Source organism: Danio rerio, chromosome 10 (assembly GCF_052040795.2).
Source record: "Danio rerio strain M-AB ecotype USA chromosome 10, GRCz13ab, whole genome shotgun sequence".
NCBI classification, from domain to species: domain Eukaryota; kingdom Metazoa; phylum Chordata; class Actinopteri; order Cypriniformes; family Danionidae; genus Danio; species Danio rerio.
In genome coordinates, this window is record NC_141030.1 from 41,453,807 (window position 1) to 41,474,193 (window position 20,387).

General features: G+C 37.8%; 1 protein-coding gene and 1 long non-coding RNA gene across 16 annotated transcripts in view; one reads left to right on the forward strand and one right to left on the reverse strand.

Moving 5' to 3' along the window:
- msi2a (musashi RNA-binding protein 2a) overlaps positions 1 to 20,387 on the forward strand; it is a 285,008-nt gene that overhangs the window by 224,234 nt on the left and 40,387 nt on the right. For all 14 annotated transcript variants that reach the window (XR_015500172.1, XR_015500169.1, XR_015500170.1 and 11 more), the window contains 2 exon segments: positions 5,048 to 5,162; positions 11,151 to 11,225. Coding sequence is in view for 9 of the 14 variants with exons in the window: in XM_087268677.1 (XP_087124803.1) it covers positions 5,048 to 5,162; positions 11,151 to 11,225 (190 nt within the window). In the remaining 5 variants the exon portion in view is untranslated.
- The window catches only part of LOC103911773 (uncharacterized), a 339,222-nt gene continuing 328,649 nt past the window's right edge, over positions 9,815 to 20,387 (reverse strand). For both annotated transcript variants that reach the window (XR_015501463.1, XR_015501451.1), the window contains exons 8-9: positions 10,649 to 10,792; positions 9,815 to 10,579 (exon numbers count right to left, since the gene is read on the reverse strand). This is a non-coding gene — a long non-coding RNA (uncharacterized LOC103911773). The remainder of the gene's footprint in view (positions 10,580 to 10,648; positions 10,793 to 20,387) is intronic.

The following is a 20,387-nucleotide window of genomic DNA, read 5'->3' on the forward strand; positions in this document are numbered from 1 at the left end:
AAAAAAATGTTTGATTTCTGATTTACAGAAAGATTGCCATGTAGATAGACCATACCTGATGACACTCTCAAATACAGCCTGATATAATAAGTACATGATTTTCTTATCAACGCCATAGAACCATAAACTTAGTTGAAAATACAGTCTTTGGTAAAGCTTTTCACAGATCCAGTTTACGTAAGTGTCCCATGTTAGAGACCGGTCTATGTAAATTCCCAAATACTTGTATGACTGTACCTGAGTGATTTCTTGATTATCTACAAACACTGGTAAATGCTCGACATCACACTTGGGATGAAAGATTATTTCCTTTTTTTTTTTTTTTTTTGTATTTACTTTTAAAATGTTTTCATCACACCACTCAACAAATGAGTCAATTTCAGAAAAATAAACAGAAACAGGATCTTGTTTGTTCAGCAAACTTAAAATCACCGTATTTAAGAATAAAATTATGTGATGCTAAAATCCAGTTTGGTTTGTAGCTACAAGCATTAGCAACGCTCACTACATCTGGTTCTAGATTAAAAATTACCAAAATATCTGCATCTGCTGCGTAAAAACCTGCTGAATAAGTTGGTGGTTTATTCTGCTGTGGCAAGCCCGGATTAAAACAGTGACTGAGCTGAAAAGAAAATGAATGAATTTATGTTATATTTGCATTAAAAACAGTCAGAATAAAGTGTTTTAAATTCGGACCACGAGTCTCTAAAAGTACATCATATCAAAAGATGATACTTAGGTTTTATTCTATTTAGGTTCCAATAAGCCCAAATAGCGAAGAGAAATAAAGAAATGCATGTAAAAAAAACACCTTGGGCCTTAGGAGGATAAAGCAATACATCTTAACATCTTAAAATAATCCTTACTGTACATGCCACATTGCTACAGCTACATGAACATTCAGGGTCTGAATGTGTTGGGATGATGTTGTGTATTCAATGTGAACTGGATCCTCTGGAACAGTGTCTGGGTATTGTGGGTTACAGACGAGATCAGCGCTTGGCTTGATTGACAGCTCTTGCATTACCATTCACCATAAGAATGAAAGTCCACAATCCACAATTACTTCTTGATTTCATAAATTAAGGACGTTCATCTTTTACACAAACTTAAATAACACACATAACACAGAAAGGTGGTATTACAGAAACATCATAACTTCATTCATTCATTTTCTTGTCGGCTTAGTCCCTTTATCAATCTGGGGTCGCCACAGCGGAATGAACCAACTTATCCAGCACATTTTTTACGCAGCGGATGCCCTTCCAGCCGCAACCCATCTCTGGGAAACATCCACACACACATTCACACACAAACACACACACTCATACACTACGGACAATTTAGCCTACCCAATTCACCGCATGTCTTTGGACTGTGGGGGAAACCAGAGCACCTGGAGGAAACCCACACGAACGCAGGGAGAACATGCAAACTCCACACAGATACGCCAACTGAGCCGAGACTCGAACCAGCGACCTTCTTGCTGTGAGGCAACAGCACAACCTACTGCGCCACTGCTTCGCCCCCCACATTCTAACTTGAAAAAACAAAAACTTCCTAAAAAAGGTCTACACTGACTGTTGGTAAAGTCTAGATAGGATACAGCTGCGTATTTGCTCATCAATATAGCATCAATTTTGTGACACTACAGAAGTTTTTTTACTGCGGCTCAGACTGATCAACATAGTTTGAATTGAAAAGAACAGCATGAACATGTACTGTAATATCTCCTTTTGTGCTCCACGGCAGACAGCAAGCAGATTGTTTGTTCAACATGCTGATTATTTGATTAGCAGCACCTTCTGATCAGTCTGTAGTAATTGTAGATGCGTGTACGTGTTATACGATCTCCCACGCTGCCCGCTCTGAGTGGAAGCCTTTTTACATTTCATTAATTTAGAATGAATATTAAATATCCGTCACTGGCCCCATCCAGAAATACCTCATGTATTCAGAGCAGCACTGATGGCGCAGCAAGCAGAAATGTGTGAGTGTGTGTGTGTGTCTGTCCTTCTGTCTGTGTGTGTGTGTTATTTTGTGTGTCCAGCTGTGCTGAGCAGCATCTGTGCAAGTCTCAGTGGGAGAGAATCTGCAGTTTGTGTGTATGTATGTGTGTTTTTTTTGAAAGGCCAAGCCCCACACACACACACACACACACACACACACACACATACAGATGGACGGGCCCTGGGCAGGCAGACGAGTCGATCAACACAGAGGACAGATTCAGCCAAGTGCAAATGCATCGTGTTCTTACCGTAGAGGCGCTGTCAGCAGACACACACACACTCTCTCTCTTGCTGTAAGCATGCAGATGCGCTTGGTAAATAGGATCCTCTGGCTGCTAGGCCTGTCAGGAGAAAAGTCTTCCCTCGTCTGACCCGGTTCTGCTCGTATCACCAGAGAGAGCAAGCGTCTGTGTGTTTGTTTGGGTTTGATGTTTTCTGCGTGTGTGTTTGTTTATTTCTCCCCTTTGCTAGAGACGTGTTGTCTTTCCCCTGCTGGATCTCTGGAGGAATATTCCTCTGTCTCTCAGGCGGGATTGCTGTCTGCTGTCCGCTCATGTGCTCAGCTCTACAGGTTCAAATGTCAATCAGAGAGTGAGGAACGTGAGGATGAGGAGAGGAGATCACAAACGCTCAGACTTTTAGCTGATTTCATTTCTTTTGTGTGTGTGTGTGTGTTAGCTTTGTTGTCTAAAGAATGCTTTGGATACACAAACGCATGGCTGTTTGTTATGCCAATAATGTACACAAAACTCAAACTGACAGGGCTTGAAATGTGACTCAAGCTCTGTGCCAAAATCTCACATTTTTAGCTTTTATATTTACGCTCTATTGACTCCTCCAAACAATAGGTGGGTGAAGTTTATGAAATCTGTCAAGAATATAGACAAGAAAAAGCCACATTTCATCCAAAAATAATTTGATATATATGTGATTTCTCAAGTTTTTGGAAAGTCCTTACACCGCTGTGCATATTTGATCAGAAATACTGTAAAAACTTGTTGTGGAATATTAAAATTGTAATGGATTTAATCTAAAATAGATTTAATCTTTATCCAAGGAGCACCAACACATCAACTACCCCTGAGGCAATTAAATTCATCTTTATTTCTGTAGCGCATTTACAATATAGATTGTGTCAAAGCAGCTTCACATAGAAGTTCTAGTGGATTGAAACAGTGTCATTTCAGTTTTCAGAGTTGATCTTCAGTTTAGTTTAGGTCAGTACAGTGTGGTTTAATTTTCACTGCTGAAAGTCCAAACACTGAAGAGCAAATCTAATGATGCGCAGCTCCACAAGTCCCAGAGCAAGCAAGCCAGTGGCGACAGTGGTGAGGAACAAACTTCACCAGTTGACGAAAGTGAAGGAAAAAAAAAACTTGAGAGGAACTAGGCTCAGTTGGGCACAATTATTTCACGACCATGAAGCATTTTTTGTTTTATTTTGGATTAAACAATTTTTATTTTTGGCAGTGTGCTGCTTATTTTAATGTATAGTTTAAAGCAGTGGTTCTAAAACTTTTTCATTAAGAACCACCTCAGAAAACAAATCTCTCTCAAGTACCACCAAAATGACCAGTATTGAAATACAGTAGCGTAGTAGGCCCAGTAAAGCAGCTACAGCTTTGCACAGGTCAAAAAAGCGGCAGATTAATTTATATTAATATGAATATTTATTATGATCAGCCACTTTAAACATTATAAATAGTTTGATCATTAACACTGTACTGTGCTTATATGTAAAAAAAAAAACTAACAAAAAAAAAAGTTTGCTTTTATAAGGTAATTAAAAATGATAGGTCTCTGTTCCTAAAAAGAAAAGAAAAAAACTGTACTTAATGTAAATTATAAACATAGTATCCTATTCATCAAATCCTGAAAATGTTGCTTGGACCTCAAATATATATGCTATATGTGATCATATTCTTTCATGAACCATTTTTGATACATTTTGAAATATGTTGCATGTACATATGACATATCTGATTTCTCTGTGTACCACGCGAAAGAAGCCTGTGTACCACTAGTGGTACATGTACCACAGTTTGAGAACCACTGGTTTAAAGGATTGGCAAAGCAAGTGATTTTGCTTATCAGTGTGCATCAATATGCAAATAATGATAGAAACTGTAGGCTGTTAATGTTACATTTCTTTATGAATGCATGAAATACATGCTGTGTGTGTGTTCTTGACATGTTTCTGTTTGGTTTGTCTAATGTCACATGTATCCTTATGAATAAAGCAAAAAAAAAAAAATCTGTGTATTATGATCAGTTCAGAAAATATTCTTTTGGATGTGCATATGCTGTATACTTTAATTGTATACTGTTAAAGGGTTAGTTCAAAGCAAGAAAAATGAAAATGGTTATTATTGACTCACCTTTATGTCTTCCCGAACCCCTGAGACTTTTGATCATTTTCAAACTAAGATCTTTTGGATGAAATTTGAGAGATCTCTAACCCTACATAGACATGCAAAGTCCAAAAAAGGACTTATATAAACTAACCATTAAAGTACAAATAAATTAAATCTAACCATATTGATTTTGTTAGCTCACATTGCTAGTTTTATGCATGGTGAACAATTGATCTGTGCATATCATTTGGAAAAAAAAAATTAGCTCTTGGATTCTAAAATCTGAAAATGCTCTTCCTGTTTGTTTTCAGTTAAATTCTCAGATTATGTCTGTCTTGGGTATTGGGCGTGGCTAATATAGTAAACCACGCCCCTACAACTCTCTGTATTGACAACAAACCAAAATGTTGAGCAGGTGGTGCCGGTTAGGTTGTAATAACTCATCTAAAACCTCTTTCCCCGTATTTATGAATAGAATGTCTACTTTACTACATCCAGTCAGCTCACAGGAGAAAAACTATTCAATTTCCATTTCTCTGTAACTGTAACAATATGAACAAAAGGTGTTTGCAGCTTCTGGTTTGTGTGGACTTTAAGTCTGCCATGATCATTTTAATGTCTTGGTTAGTCTGAAATGTTGACGCTTAGCTTTTCTCTTCTTCTCTGTGTGTCTGTCTGCAGGTAGAATGTAAGAAGGCTCAACCAAAGGAGGTGATGTTTCCTCCAGGCACGAGGGGGAGGGCGAGAAGTCTTCCCTACACCATGGACGCCTTCATGTTGGGCATGGGCATGTTGAGTAAGTCTAACACACACACTTGCACGCTTGCTTACTAACCGGTGGACTGATGAACAATAGGCGGGGCTTTTGGTTATAACTCTGCTGGACCAGAGGCAAGTGTGTGATGTTAGTCTAGTTGAGGTGCTGTGGGGTTCATCAGACCTGATGAGCAGATAAGCGTCTGTATTAATGGCTCAAATGAAGAGGAAAATGAGACTAATGTTGAGTGCAGCCATCTGCCTGACCTCTGCCTTCACTAATGACAGCAGAACACCTCAGCTGCACTCGTCATACACAGCACACCCATGCCTCATCCTATTATCTGCTGATTGTTTATGTTGTCTATGAGTAGCTGTAAAGGGAGCTTTGTTCAGGGTTGTGCTTTATCATGAATAAACTGACCAATCAGCACTATCCTTCTTTCTCACATTATCAGTTTATTCACTACGGATGAACTTAGAAAATGGTAATAAAATGTGACAAGAATGAAATAATCTCTTTTTGATAGAAATGAACAGTACATAATGGATTGCAAAAAGGCCTTAAATTACAAGGGGGTTTGGGCAGGTCCGACCCCTCTAATTAACGCTTGATCCTCCCTGAAGGACATCAAAACAAGATGTATTAAAGGGTCTGCCCTTTAATAGTTAAGAAAGTTTGCTCTGATCTGTATCTTTAAAGAATATTAAATATTAAAATAACTTTAATATACAATTGACCACCCCTATAATGGTTCATACCATTGACTGCATATTTGCGGCAAAAATATTAATTCAGTGGTTTGAAACCGGCAAATCAGGAGCACCAACAGACAGCGCAATTGCCCGTTTCCAATGACTGGTACAGTACGGAATGGTACGGGTCACCTTATTGGTGAGTGTGGTGTACAACAGAAAGTTTCAGTCGACATCATTCTTGCTCAAAGTAAAGGTACAGGTTGTTTATATACAATATGAGAAGCATTTCTCTCAAAACAGATGTCTTAAACACATCAATACTTGTGTATAAATGTTCATAACTTTTCTATGAACATATTTATAGATGCTTATACTGTAACTGCAGATCAATGACAGTGCAAAATAGCAAACTGTAACATCTGTAATTATTTAAATAAATAAATAAATGCAACATATATGAACACATACAGCCCCTTAAAGTCTCTGATATGTTACCAACTAGAGAAAAACTACACACAGCAGACATTTTGTCCTTATTTGCAAACAAAAAAGAAAGCAAAGCAAAAAACGCTCGCACTCGTAACAACCACAGGACATGGCAGATTTTGTTCTTCTTGGCTTTGTGTCTGTACTTCAAGACAATGACAAGGTTTGTTTGAGTTTGGGTCATCCATGGCTTGTTATTATATGCATATGGTATTACGATGTAATGTCTCGGCTGTGTATTTAAAACATGGCGGTTCCTTTGTTTTCATTCTCACTTGCTCCACACGAGCTTGTGACGTATCTCTGTAACTAATCTGCATTCATCTGCGTATGTAGCTCCACCTTTTGGTACCCTTTCTCGTATTTGATACCATTTCGAAAGGGTGCCAAAAGAGTGATTTGGTACATCATTTGACAGTGGGAATGACGATAAAAGCATACCGTACCGTACTGTACCACTCAGTGGAAACAGTGTTTACAAAACGTGTTTCTTTCAAAATAGGCATTTGCAGATGTCCGTAAAACTAGATGTATAGTTTGTATTTTATTATACACTGACTCGCACATGGAAGTTAAACAGTAAAATACATGAAATCTTTGCAGTCTTTCATGGTCATCCATTAAAAGGTGCAGGTATGCAAACTGTTTATTTAATATTACAAATGTCATTAAGAACCGCAAAATATCCCACAAAACACTGAAACATTTAAACAAGTTTGTTTAATAAATCAGATGTTATTAAATTAAATGTATTAATTTGGTCTACTGAGGCATATTACTGAGCATAACCGAAAAAACTTGGCCCCCTTCCCAGTCATCAATGTATAATTCGCACCCTGATTACAACCAACCAGTCCAATCAATACTAAGTTGGGCATCAAAGTCAGCCTGTAGTTAAAGAAACTTTGTTTCAGACTCACAGCAGCAGTGCTTCACTTCCTGCTGGTTTTTATGCACAGTATGAAGACTTTTTGGGCATAATACTTAACAGTTTACTTTATTTTTTTATTTTACTGTCAGTTTTGGTCGATGATAGAAAACAGTCATCAGCACAATTTGAGTCTTTATGAATGAATGTGTGGCTAGACTTATGAATAAGGCTAAATATACAGTAATTATAACTTTAGTTTCCTCCGGGTGCTTCTGTTTCCCCCACAGCCAAAGACATGCAGTATAAGTGAAGTGAATGAGATAAATTGACCGTAGTGAATGTGAGAGTGTATCTTTGTGTACTTTCCCAATACTATGGTTAAATAGTTGGTGGTTCATTCTGCTGTGACGATTTTTACTATGGAGACTAAGCCGAAGGAGAATGAATAAATGAATAATTATGACTTTACTTTGTGCTTCCTGTAGTTCGCTGTATGAAGAATTTTGGGGTTTACGTGTCGCAGTTTATTTTGCTTTCCTTACTCATAATGGGAGCTTCGCATCAGTGGAGTTTCTCTTCAGTGCATAAGTTTCTTGAGCAGTGTCATTTACATTACACTGAACTGAACTGACCTTAACTTCAAGGCCCAATCACAGTTCTACACCTTAGCCCTTCCCTCGCTTTGCTCGTTCATGTGAGGGGGTAGGGGTGTCCCAATTCTCTTTAGTTTAAAGGCTTACGACTAAGGGGAAGGGCTAGATACCCCTCGAAATGGAGATTTTAAGGATCACACTTCAAACCACGGGGTAGGAAAATTCCCCAGAATACACCATCTACAATGGCATAATTAGTATTATTTTTTGTCATTATTACGAACTTATACAACAAACAAGCCCGTTTTAATAGATCCATAACTGCGTTCATTTTTTTTTTTTAACCCTGACGATAAAACAACAATAAAACCTGCTAAATTTCGCTAACTATGATCCCTAATAATAACAGTCCGACAACATTCTGACACTCGATGACTCTGGGGTACCCTGTCAGAAAAGTCTAGTGGCTGGAAATGAGCTTTTTACATTGTCTGGTATAATGTTAATGTTGTTGTTTTTTGTTTACGGTATAAATACACAGTACAGTTAGGATCTTATTGCCGCATTATATCATTATGATAACATCATATATGCCTTCAGTGATTTCCTGAAGATAAATACCAAAAAATAACATAACTGGAATGACTACAGCAGTCGCGATCGTCTGATCTCGTATGAAGCAAGAGATTGCAAGGACATATAATGGCATGTGCAGGTGTTGTAGTGCTGTCCCATTTTAAAGGGTAAATCTTGAAGCCCTTAACATTCTCCTTCAAGGGGAAGGGGTGTGGGTAAAATAATAGAATTGGAATTGTGCCTTATACTAAACTTTAATTTGCTAGAACTACACCATCATTCTACACTACTCTCCTTCCTGCCTGAATTGCTGCTTTGACACAATATACATTGTACTATCGAAATAAAGATGAATTGAATGGATTAAATGAACAATATTGTCCTGTACCAACTTAAAAAAAACTAAACTAAAAAACTAAGTATGTTGTCTGAATAATTTTTATTCGACTTGATTTTATGTACAGTGATTCTTTAAAAACATATATATATATTTTTTTATTTAACATACGAGTTACACACGGATCCCTCATACTGAACTTTTAACAAGGCGTGAACTTTCTGGAAGTTGTCATGGATTACTGTGGAGGAGGGTGAAGAGAGAAAGAGAGAGAACAAGAGCGTGAAGCACTCATGTGAAAATATTAACTCTGCTCTTATCTAAATGAAAGCGGAGTGAACAGGACGACCAGACAGAACTTTAGCGCAATTTGCATACAGAGAAAAAAAATCCCAGCAGCAGATCAGGGCTCATTATTTAAGGAACTGTAAGTTTCTTATACGCCAAATCTCATTAAAGCTGCCGCATTCACGCTTTTGTTTACCGCAGCTAATCGTGTCATTTATCTTTATAGTCGGGCGGCGCGTGTATGTTTGCTGAGATTAATACACATTTGAGCTGCTGCCTGCTTCAGCTGCCGCAGATGTATAATTGATTCTAAAGTGAATCTGAGCTGTTGAGCCATAAAATAGGTATATTAGCCTGAACATTAATAATGCAAATCAGAGGCTGAGATAGCAGCCGCCAGGGAGGACACAGCCTTTTTACCCATAATGCAGTGAGATACGGACAGGCCAGCTCAGCTCTTCTCTTGCCTTCTTTATTTCTTGTGCGTTTTTTCATTACGTGTCATCTGATTTTTCTTGGTTCTCTCATGTAGTCTTATGCTTTATATATGTATTTACAATCAGGGACAGAAAAAAAAACAATAAGTAAGGGTATGCTGGCGGTTAGGGGAATTAGGGGGCCTAGACCAATGCCAAGAAGCCTGTATTAATCATATAGGTCTCTTATATTTTTTCTATCGTATGTTGTCAAATCTGTCTATAACCATTAAGATTTTAACATTATTACTTCTTTTCTAAACCAGCGGCCCCCATGAACAGTGGAACGTTCCTTCCATACTGGACATGCAAATATTAATATCTAATCACAAATCAAAAGTACGGCTAATGAACTGTGCAAAGTTTGTGAAAGCATTTTTATTTGTGAATTTATTGTATTTAGTTTTGCATTAAGAAGGTTCCACTTAACATATATTTTTAACATGTAGTTTATTTACAAAAAACCTAGAGGGCTAAGGGGAAGGGCTAGATAGCTCTCGAAACTGAGATTTTTTAGGAGCACACTTTTCCAACATTTCCCAGAATACACCATCTTTAACACCAGCATGGCTGCACACGGAAGTAAGGAGATGCACAAATTAGCTTTTTTTGGTCATTATTACAAATTTTACAACAAACAAGCATATATTTCAATACATTCATAACATTAAATACCGTAAAAAAAAAAAAAAAAAAACGATAAAAAATTGATGAATTTCTCTATCTACAATTCATAATAATAACTCTTATATAGCAGTCCCACAAACTACTTTCACATCTGACACAGGAATACCCTATCAGAAAATCTAGTGGTTATTATTATGTACTGTCATCATGGTGAAGACAAAACAAATACGTTACTAGAAATTATTTTATTTAAACTGTTTAAAAATGTGTTAAAAACAAAATCTGCTAAACAGCACTTGAGAATTATTTAAAAAATGCTAATAATTTTGCCTTGAACTATATATATTTGTTGCTTTTCTTTGCATCATCTCATTTCTTTTCTTCTTTTCTTTGTCTCTTGTAATTTTTTCTTGTGTCTCCTGGAGAATGCTGCTTTTTTGGCCAGCACATGTTGCAGTGTGGGGGAGATGTTGCTGAGCTCCTGCAGTCGTGTGAGCACATCCTCTGAGGAAGAACCCTTTTTTTAGCTGTGTATTCTCTGAGAGCTGTCAAAAGTGTTTTCAGTGCTGTCACCTGATATTGAGTGACTTGTGACAGCTTCTGGAAATCATAAGTGCACATATGCCAGCTCTACACCACGCTGTGTTTGGACTGATTTCTCAAATCTGTGTGTCGTGATTTATTATCGAGCTCTGGCGACTGCTGTTTCACTTTTTCCTGTTATGGGAAAAACATGAAATTAATGCCACATGTAAAGCATCAAAGAGAAAACATGTGAAAATAAGGCCAAGAATAACACACATCAGTCTCTCTCTCGCTCTCTCTCAGCATCAGAGGAAAACAGATGGCAGTGAAATTCCCTGAAGTTGCCTCTTGATTTGAGCTGCTGATGTGTTTAAATGCACTGTTGTGCTGTTCATTCTGTTCTTCTGATACACTCATCCACACGTCTACAATTAATACTTCCTGGCTGATCCAGGTTAAAGGTTACGTGTAATTTTTACCCCAGAGGGCAGAAAAGAACAGCAGAAACTTCACCAGTGTTGACGTTGTTTCTGTCTGTGTGTGTTTGCAGGTTATCCAAACATTGTGGCAACGTATGGTCGTGGATACACAGGATTCTCTCCTAGCTACAGTTACCAGTTTCCAGGTGAGCATCTGTCCCTATCTATCTATCTATCTATCTATCTATCTATCTATCTATCTATCTATCTATCTATCTATCTATCTGTCTGTCTGTCTGTCTGTCTGTCTGTCTGTCTGTCTGTCTGTCTGTCTGTCTGTCTGTCTGTCTCTCTGTCTCTCTGTCTGTCTGTCTGTCTGTCTGTCTGTCTGTCTGTCTGTTGAGTTGATCTACCATAAGTTGATTGATCTACCATTCTATCTGTCATTTCAAGAATTTGTCCATGTATCTTGTTATATATGTGCGTAGTAGAGAGGACAGTTGAGATATTTGAGGACAGTATTGATATGAGAAGAAAGCTGGGAAAAAATGTGAATGGTTCAGCAACGGATCTATAAGTGGAAATCAAACTAGCGCAGTTGCACTACATGTCTGTGTGTTTAACTTCTGTTGAACGTTTTATACATCCATTCATTGTTCTTTGTGGCATTTTGTCCATCCATCATCCAACCAATTAGCCCATCAATTATTTATTCTGTCTAATGTTTTGTTTATTTATCCATCTACTGTTTTAATTTTTATCCACATTTTTATAACTATTCCTCAATTGTTCTTTCTTGTCTGTCCATTCATATTTCTTTCTGTCTAGAAATGATTCATCCATCAATAATTTGTACATTGTTTATCCATCCATTCATCCTTCTTTCAGTCAAAAACCTCATCCATGAATTATTTTTACTGTCTATTCATCCATTCATACTTGCATACATCCTTCTTTTAGTCCAAAAATCATTCATTCATCAATTAGTTTTACATCTAACATTGTCTAACGTTCCATCTATTAATCATTCCATCTATTAACCATCATTAATCCATCTCTCCTATTTAACATTTACAGATCCATCCATCAATCCTATCTAACATTAATCCATTCATCCATCTATCCATCCTATCTAATATTAATAGTTCCATCTGTCTATCCTTTCTAACATTCATCCATCCATCCATCATCCATCCTATCTAATATTAATAGATCCATCTGTTAATCCTTTCTAACATTCATCCATCCATCCATCATCCATCCTATCTAACATTAATCCATCCATCCATCCATCGGCCATCCTATCTAACATTAATAGATCCATCCTTTAATCCTATCTAACATCCATCCATATATCATCCATCCTATCTAACATTAATAGATTCATCCATCAATCCTATCTAACATCCATCTATATATCATCCATCCTATCTAACATTAATCCATCTATCCATCCTATCTAACAATAATAGATTCATCCATCAATCCTATCTAACATCCATCAATCCATCCATCATCCATCCTATCTAACATTAATCCATCCATTCATCCTATCTAACATCAATAGATCCATCCATAAATCCTATCTAACATCCAACCATCCATCCATCCATCCATCCATCCATCCATCCATCCATCCATCCATCCATCCTATCTAACAATAATATTTCCATCCATCAATCCTATCTAACATTCATCCATCATCCATCCTATCTAACATTAATTCTTCCAAACTATCTAACATTAATGCATCCATCCATCCATCCATCCTGTCTAACATTAATCCTTCCAAACTATCTAACATTAATTCATCCATCCATCCATCCTGTCTAACATTAATCCTTCCAAACTATTTAACATTAATTCATCCATCCATCCATCCTGTCTAACATTAATCTTTCCAAACTATCTAACATCAATCCCTTCATCCTATCCAACATTAATCCATCCATCTAACCTTCATCCAAGCGTACATCCGTTAATCCGTCCATCCATCCTTTTTTCTTTCAGTCTAAAAATGATTCATTCATCAATTCATTTTACATTGTTTATCTATTCATCATTGTCTAACATTCCATATATCTATCTATCCTTCCATACATCCATCCATCCATCATTAACCCATCTCTCCTATCTAACATTAATCCATCCATCCAACATTCATCCAACCATCAATCCAATCTAACATTAATCCATCCTTCCATCCAATCCATCCACGCAATCTAATGGTAATTAATCCATTTGTTCATCCATCCACCTGTCCAATGTTCATCCACCCATATAATGTTAAATCATCCAATGTTAATCCATCTACCCAATCTAACAATTTGTTTCTCTGTCTGTCTATAAGACAGTCTGTAAGTAATGTTTCAACCATCCATCCTCCAGCTTACCATATGAATATGCAAGAGTCACGTAAATCATTATTATTTTGTTAGCTTGTTGTTATCTGCACGCATGTACAGTGTTGAGGATATTACAGTGTGAGTGTATGTGTGTTTGTTAGAGGCGTGAAGGTGAGCACATTGCTCTGCTGCTGGCAGATATTAGTGTTGATATGAGTGCTGTGGAGGGACACCTGCCTGCTGATATCATGAGCACAGCTAATGGCTTTTTCTTCTGTGCCTCTGATGGATGTGTTGATGGACGCTGCTCTCTCCTCAACACGTTTGTAGTGAACATTTGTGGTGTTACTGTATTGCTGTTGTAGTTAAAAATTGCCTTTTTTCTTGTATTCATTTTTAGTTAATGATACACAGCATGCATCTAAACAGTAGATGTAGTGTGTGTGAGGCTTCGAGAAACGATGCTTTCTCTTTCTCACTGAGCCCAGTAGTTCTTCAAATATTTCTATTCAGAACAGTCATAAATTATACTTGACGCGGTTGACTCATCCTGATCCATAAAAAGATACAAATACACACAAAACCACACACGCTGACAGCCTCATTCACATAAACACACACATTCGCTCACTCTCACACAAGCGTGCTGTGATCTGTGGTGAGCCTCAAACTCTTGCACAGTTACTCATCTTTATGTGACAGCACCTGACACACGAAACGCCGTAAAATCATTCACTACAACATCTGTCTCTCTCTCGTGCTGTTTCTTTAGCACTGAGACTAGAAATGAACCCTGAAGAAGGACAGCAGTGGCGCACATACAGAGTTTGAAGTCTGTAATTCTTTTTAACACAAGTCAATCGGAATCCGTGAGATCATGAATGAGCCTCTGACAAACCCAGTGATCTCTCCGTCTCTGCTGTCATTATGGAAATCAACCATCTGTAAGGGCGCTTTTGGAGAGCTGTTGTGCCCCTATTCTTTTTTTAATGATCCGTCTTTGTATCGTCTTGACTGTGCGCTGAATTTTGAGTCTAGGATTTGTTTTTCATGCACGCGCGCACGCTAACGAACACACAAATGCAGTGCACATCTTTTGGCTATTTTTGTTGTTTTGCAGAAGTAGGATTACTGTTTGTGTGGCACGTCAAAAGAGAAAAAGAAATGCACTGTGTGTTCGTGTCAGGGACAAGAACATGTTTTAAAATCTTGTTAAATCATACATGGAACGTAGTCTTTACAGGTAAATTATAGTGAAGGTCAAAGATTAACTATGATTAATCACATCCAACATAATAGTTTGTTTTGACTTTAAATATCTGTGTGTAATGTGTACATGATACAGAATGTGATACAAACACATATACAGAAAGAAAACTATACGAAACAATTAGATCTTTAAATTTATTTGTAATGTTTATCATATTTAGCGGGGGAAATAAGTATACACGTCACCATTTTTCTCAGAAAACATATTTCTAAAGGTGCCTTGACTTGAAATTTTCCCCAGATGTTGGTAACAACCAAAGAAATCCATATATGCAAAGAAAGCCAATCTAATGGTTTACAAATAAAATAACACAGGGAAAAAGTATTGAACACATGAAGAAAGGAAGGTGTGGAAAGGCAGTGAAAGCCCAGACAGCAGCTGAAATCTCTCAGTAGTTCTTCAGTAATCCTCTGCCTCTTCTTCAGTATAAATGAAAATCAGCTGCTTCAGTCCAACATCTACATTAGCAGGAGGATGAAGATGAATCCAGGCCCTCAGTGTTGGGTTTTATATTTGATTATATGGCATCTACATATATGTGCGTGTGTGTAATTCAAAAGGTCATGATCTGCAGTCATTAAATAATTATTTAATATTTCTTTTTTTTTTACATTCTTCTGAGATGTAAAACACAAACATTTCGTCTCAATACCTTTCTCACTCCACCCTCTTATTCCATAGTCAATCCCCTACAGTATTAATTAAATACTCAATAGCTAAAAACAATCCAACCTCATTTCTTTTCGTATATAAGGGATGTCTCCTCCACCTATAAAAATCTCTATAATCAGAGAGAGCAAATTTGTTCAAAGAATCTCATATAAATCTTCGTCACTCATTCATATATTGGCCAATTGATACAATCAAATCCCAAAAATCTGAGACATTAAAAAACATTCTCGTCATAAATAATCATTATTTGCTTCATTATAAACTCAAAACCCATCGTTTCCAATCTTGTGGGTAAGCAACAATACTTTAAAGAAACACAGAGAGATCCAATTTTGCATTTATTCTGTTTGGGCTAAGTGATTTAATTTATGAATCCAGAACGCTTCTCTTTGTAATTATCTTTTATTTAGATTACCTCCTCTAAGTGACTCATATCAATTCCTATACGTTCTAGCTATTGTGTGTGTACCACAAGCATTGCATTAACACACAATTTCTTCTCCCCACTTGACTCCTACATCTCAAAGAATAAAGTAAATGTAAAAAATGTGAGGGTTAAGTTTAGTATCAGGGGGAAAGAATATACCGCATAAAAATCATGACATCTATGGATGTCCTGATAAAGATAGTTGTGCATGCGTGTGTGTGTGTGTGTGATTATGGTGAATCAGAGTTCATCTATACTGTATATCTATAGAAGAAGAAGGGGGTGGCATGCGACTTTGCTTTAGGGGCTCTTTCCCTCATTCTCATTATAAAAGCTGTTCAGATCTTCTCACGTAACCCACAGATCTTTAAACCGAGCTCTGTTGTGCTGTGCTAGCAGTTGGTGTCCTCCAGTTATTTCCTGGCTGTCTTGAGTTGATGCATTTTTTTTTTAGATGCCTAAAGATGTTTCTTAAGTGTTTGGTGGAGGCCATTAAAATGCATAACAAATTAGAAGTGTTTACTCGGGTAATAATGAGGTGGCCTTGCTAATTAATACTAAGTGCTTCTAGCTAACAAGGCAAGCTGCTTGTTAAGAGGGTGGAGTCCTTCCTGCTGCTCCAGTATCACCGTTGACACCTGTCACCCACAGTCATACGACATTTCCTAGAGGGATTTCACATAAATTCTCATGGAAAGCATTCTTAGCTATACTTCACATTCAAAATCTTCACCTAAGGTCGACTAAAACCATCATCCTGCAAACACTTCCATTAGAAACAGGCCAAGCGCTTCGGCTTTTTTGCGCCCGAGCGAGGAATGATTTATTTTCGACAACAAAGTTCGGCCTGCTTGATCACGTTCCGACACGAGAGCCCGATCTGTGGAAGGATGTGGAGAGATGCTTTTGTTTTATGATTAAAGCGCCTCACCTCAATGACATCTGCTTCAGAGCAGTGTAACTATACTTCTCTTCATTACACACACGCTTACACGCGTGATTCAGTCCATATGTGTCCAAAACCCAACTAATGTTGGCTGAGATGAGACGCTGGTCTTATTAGAGTAGTGCGGTCACGGCCGCCCGTTAAATCTTCTCTCATTATGAAGCTGGCGGCTGACGTCTGAGGCTTTCGTGATGTCCAGGGATCTTTCTGGAGATTTCCACTCCCACCTTTATCGTTAAGTGTAATGGCGTATGAAAGGGCTAAAAAAAGATTGAGCTCTTTAATCAGCCTGGCAAAATGACTTTTTGTCCCCTAATCACACGTCAGAGGACTCTCACGATGAAGATCCAGCACAGTAAATGGTTTCATTTTGGGCAAAACCGCTCGGGTATGAAGTGATCTTAGTTTAAACACACCTGCGCACTGAAAGCCATTCATAATGTGTGTGCGTGTGTGTATTATATTGTTGTTTGGGAAGCATGTACGCGCTCTTGATATAGACACCACCTGTGCCAGAGGCTGCGGATTCCACCTTTGATATGGCATGAAAAGCTTGTGCAAAACTACAAACGCCGCATCATTTTTTATTTCAGACGGACAGCAGCAACAGGTCACTTGCAGCACAGATGAAAAGAGAGCCACGGCTGCGGCTTTTCCCAGCGCATGTTATGACAGCTTTCATTGTTCTTATTTTCCTTTCAAAGTGGGCAATGAAGGAAAGATGAAGGCACAGATTTTGTCATTTCATAGCTCCATGTTGTTGATGGGACACAAACCATGTGTGTGTGTGGGCTCCCGTCAGATGTATTTATAGCCTCATTTCAGGACATTTTCAGCAGCTGTTTGCTAAAGTAGAGTCTTTTGAAAAGGAAATCTTTCACTCTGTAGAGCATCTATTAAAACAAGGCCACTGCTTAATCGTAAGGCACAGATTTAGGACAAATCTAATTGAATTTAAATCTACTGTAACAGTGCATGTTCTTTAGGCCTTGTGCACGATTCACGATCTGTTTTTGTTGTATGACATATTACACCAAAAAAATATTGTGATAAATGATATTATTGTCATTTTTAAGACTATTATTTAATGCCAAAATGGCAATATCATATCATTACAATGCAAGTACGTTCTTCCAATGAACACATCATACTTTATTCTTAAGAGTATTTACTTAAATTGTAGTCATTTGCCCATTTATTAATTTGGCTTTGGAGTCAAAATGTAAAAACGCGTATCCTAAATTAATAATATTAAATGTTAATAAAAAGTGCAGGGTAAAAAGTAAGAGGCTGCGATATTTTCTACCAGATTGGTTTTCAGTTGTCAGACACCCACATGAAAATATACTATAGTAATTTGTAGTAAATGCTATCGCATTCTCTTTTTTTTACCATACTGACTCCTCCAATAGAGATAGAGATGTTGCACAATCAGCAAAAATGTTGCTAGAATTGGTTTTTATGTATGGGCAAAATATATTGCATCACCAAAAATGACTGAGGTCATGTCCTTGTGTTTTGCCATCGATATATTGATTATTATGACAGGCCTACAATTCACACATTCATCCTCGTCCTGTTCACTGCAAAAACAAACAAACAAACAAAAAAAAATCTAAATACGAGAAAAGTGAAAATGATTTTAAGAAATTGCAGACAAATTCAAAAGTCAAATATCAGTGGTCAAAATATTGAATGGGGACATGTCAAATATTGGTGTGGAACTGTCCCCACCAATTACTGAAATGTCCCTACCAATAATTTAATCGACTTTAAAATAAAGTAGTCCTCGTCAACTCTTAACTTACATGTGCACCTAGTCAAGTTCGCTACTAGTTCACCCTAATATTATAATTATTAATTAAGACTGTGCAATTAATTAAAACAAATTTTGGACTCTATAATTATGAAAAACAGTGAGCGCGATAAAACAGTTAAATTGCGTCACGCACCTCGCTAAATTTCTCTACATTCATACCTCCTCAAAGCCCGACTGCAGTAAAATCTTGTAACTTGACTTTTGCAGCACGGCGTTGTTTTTTGTATTATTATGTGTAAAGTTTATATTATTCAGTACTTTAATCATGTTTTTAAATGCGCTGTTTGCGTGCGCTCTAGGGAAGTATGTCCCCACCAATGTCAAAAGTGAATCTATGCCCTTGGCCAGTGCGATAAGATCTTAAAATAAGTATTATAAAACTTTTTCCAAGCAAAGTATTCTAATTGTTTTAGGACTATATTGTTCATTGCAGCAAAAAACTGTTTGCTTTTCTTATTTTGTGTGAAAAGGCCTCAAAACTAGATTTACTGAACAGGAGAATCCTCTTATATTCTATCTAATGCCTTATTGATGCCAGAGGTCAGAGGAGAATGGCCAGACTAGTTTGAGTTGATAGAAAAGCAACAGTAACTAAAATAAACACTCGTTACAACTGAGGTTTGCAGAAGAGCATCTCTGAACATACAACACATTCAACCTTGAGGCGGATGGGCTACAGCAGCAGAAGACCACACCGGGTGCCACTCCTGCCAGCTAAGAACAGGAAACTGAGGCTACAATTCGCACAGGCTCACCAAAATTGGACAATAGAAGATTGGGAAAAAGTTGCCTGGTCTGATGAGTCTCAATATCTGCTGCGACATTCGGATGGGTCAGAATTTGGCGGCAACAACATAAAAGCATGGATCCCTCCTGCCTTGTATCAACGGTTCAGACTACTAGTGGTGGTATAATGGTGTGGGGGATATTTTCTTGACACACTTTAGGCCCATTAGTACCAACTGAGCATCGTGTTAACCCCACAGCCTACCTGAGTATTGTTGCTGACCATGTCAATCCCTTTATGACCACAGTGTACCCATCTTCTGATGGCTACTTCCAGCAGGATAATGCGTGAAGCTTGTTGCTAGTACTGTAAGTACCTAATAAAGTGGCCAGTGAAAACTAGTTATTATAGCTAATTTAAAGTCTTAAATATACAAAGCTAATCTTAAACTATGTCTGATTGTAATTAAGATAAATGTGCTGTTAAAATACCTAACTTTTCTAGGTAAGAAAAATAAATTGATAATGTTGAAGACACTCTCTGATCTGGCACAGTATTGTATTCTTAAAACCAGATCAATACAATTTCTTTGCCTAGAAATAAGATGTTAGCTGTTGACGTTAAGGAGTTTTTGCAGTGTTCTTGTCCACGCTTCTCCTCTTTCAGTGTTGTAGACCCTTCTGTGCTCCCTTGGGGTCTGTGTGTATGTATGTGTGTGTGTGGTTTTACAGTGCCCAGGGGCTGCTAGCAGACGCAGGGAGAGCACTGTGTCCTTGTGGCCTCTCAGCAGGGTGTTTTTCTCCCATCAGCCCATTCGCTGAAGCACATTCAAGTAACGCCATAAAACTGAATGCTAAATGTTGGCGTTATCTGCTCTGTAATGAAAAGCCCATGAAATTGATTTAATGCTGCAGCGCTTCTCTCAAGCAGCCTCTCACGGCGGAAACACAAAACAATGAGCCTCCGAGATCTAATAATTAACCCACCTAATCCGCCAGAGTTAATCTCTCGCAAGAACTTTGTTCCAGCGCTAACTTTGGTGCAGGGAGAGAAGCCGCCAGGGGACAGAAGATGCTGAGACGCAGCACCAATGACTTCGCTGAAGGACACTTGTGCTCAGCAACAGCGCAGGCAGGGACCCGTGACTGCCATTAGCATTAGC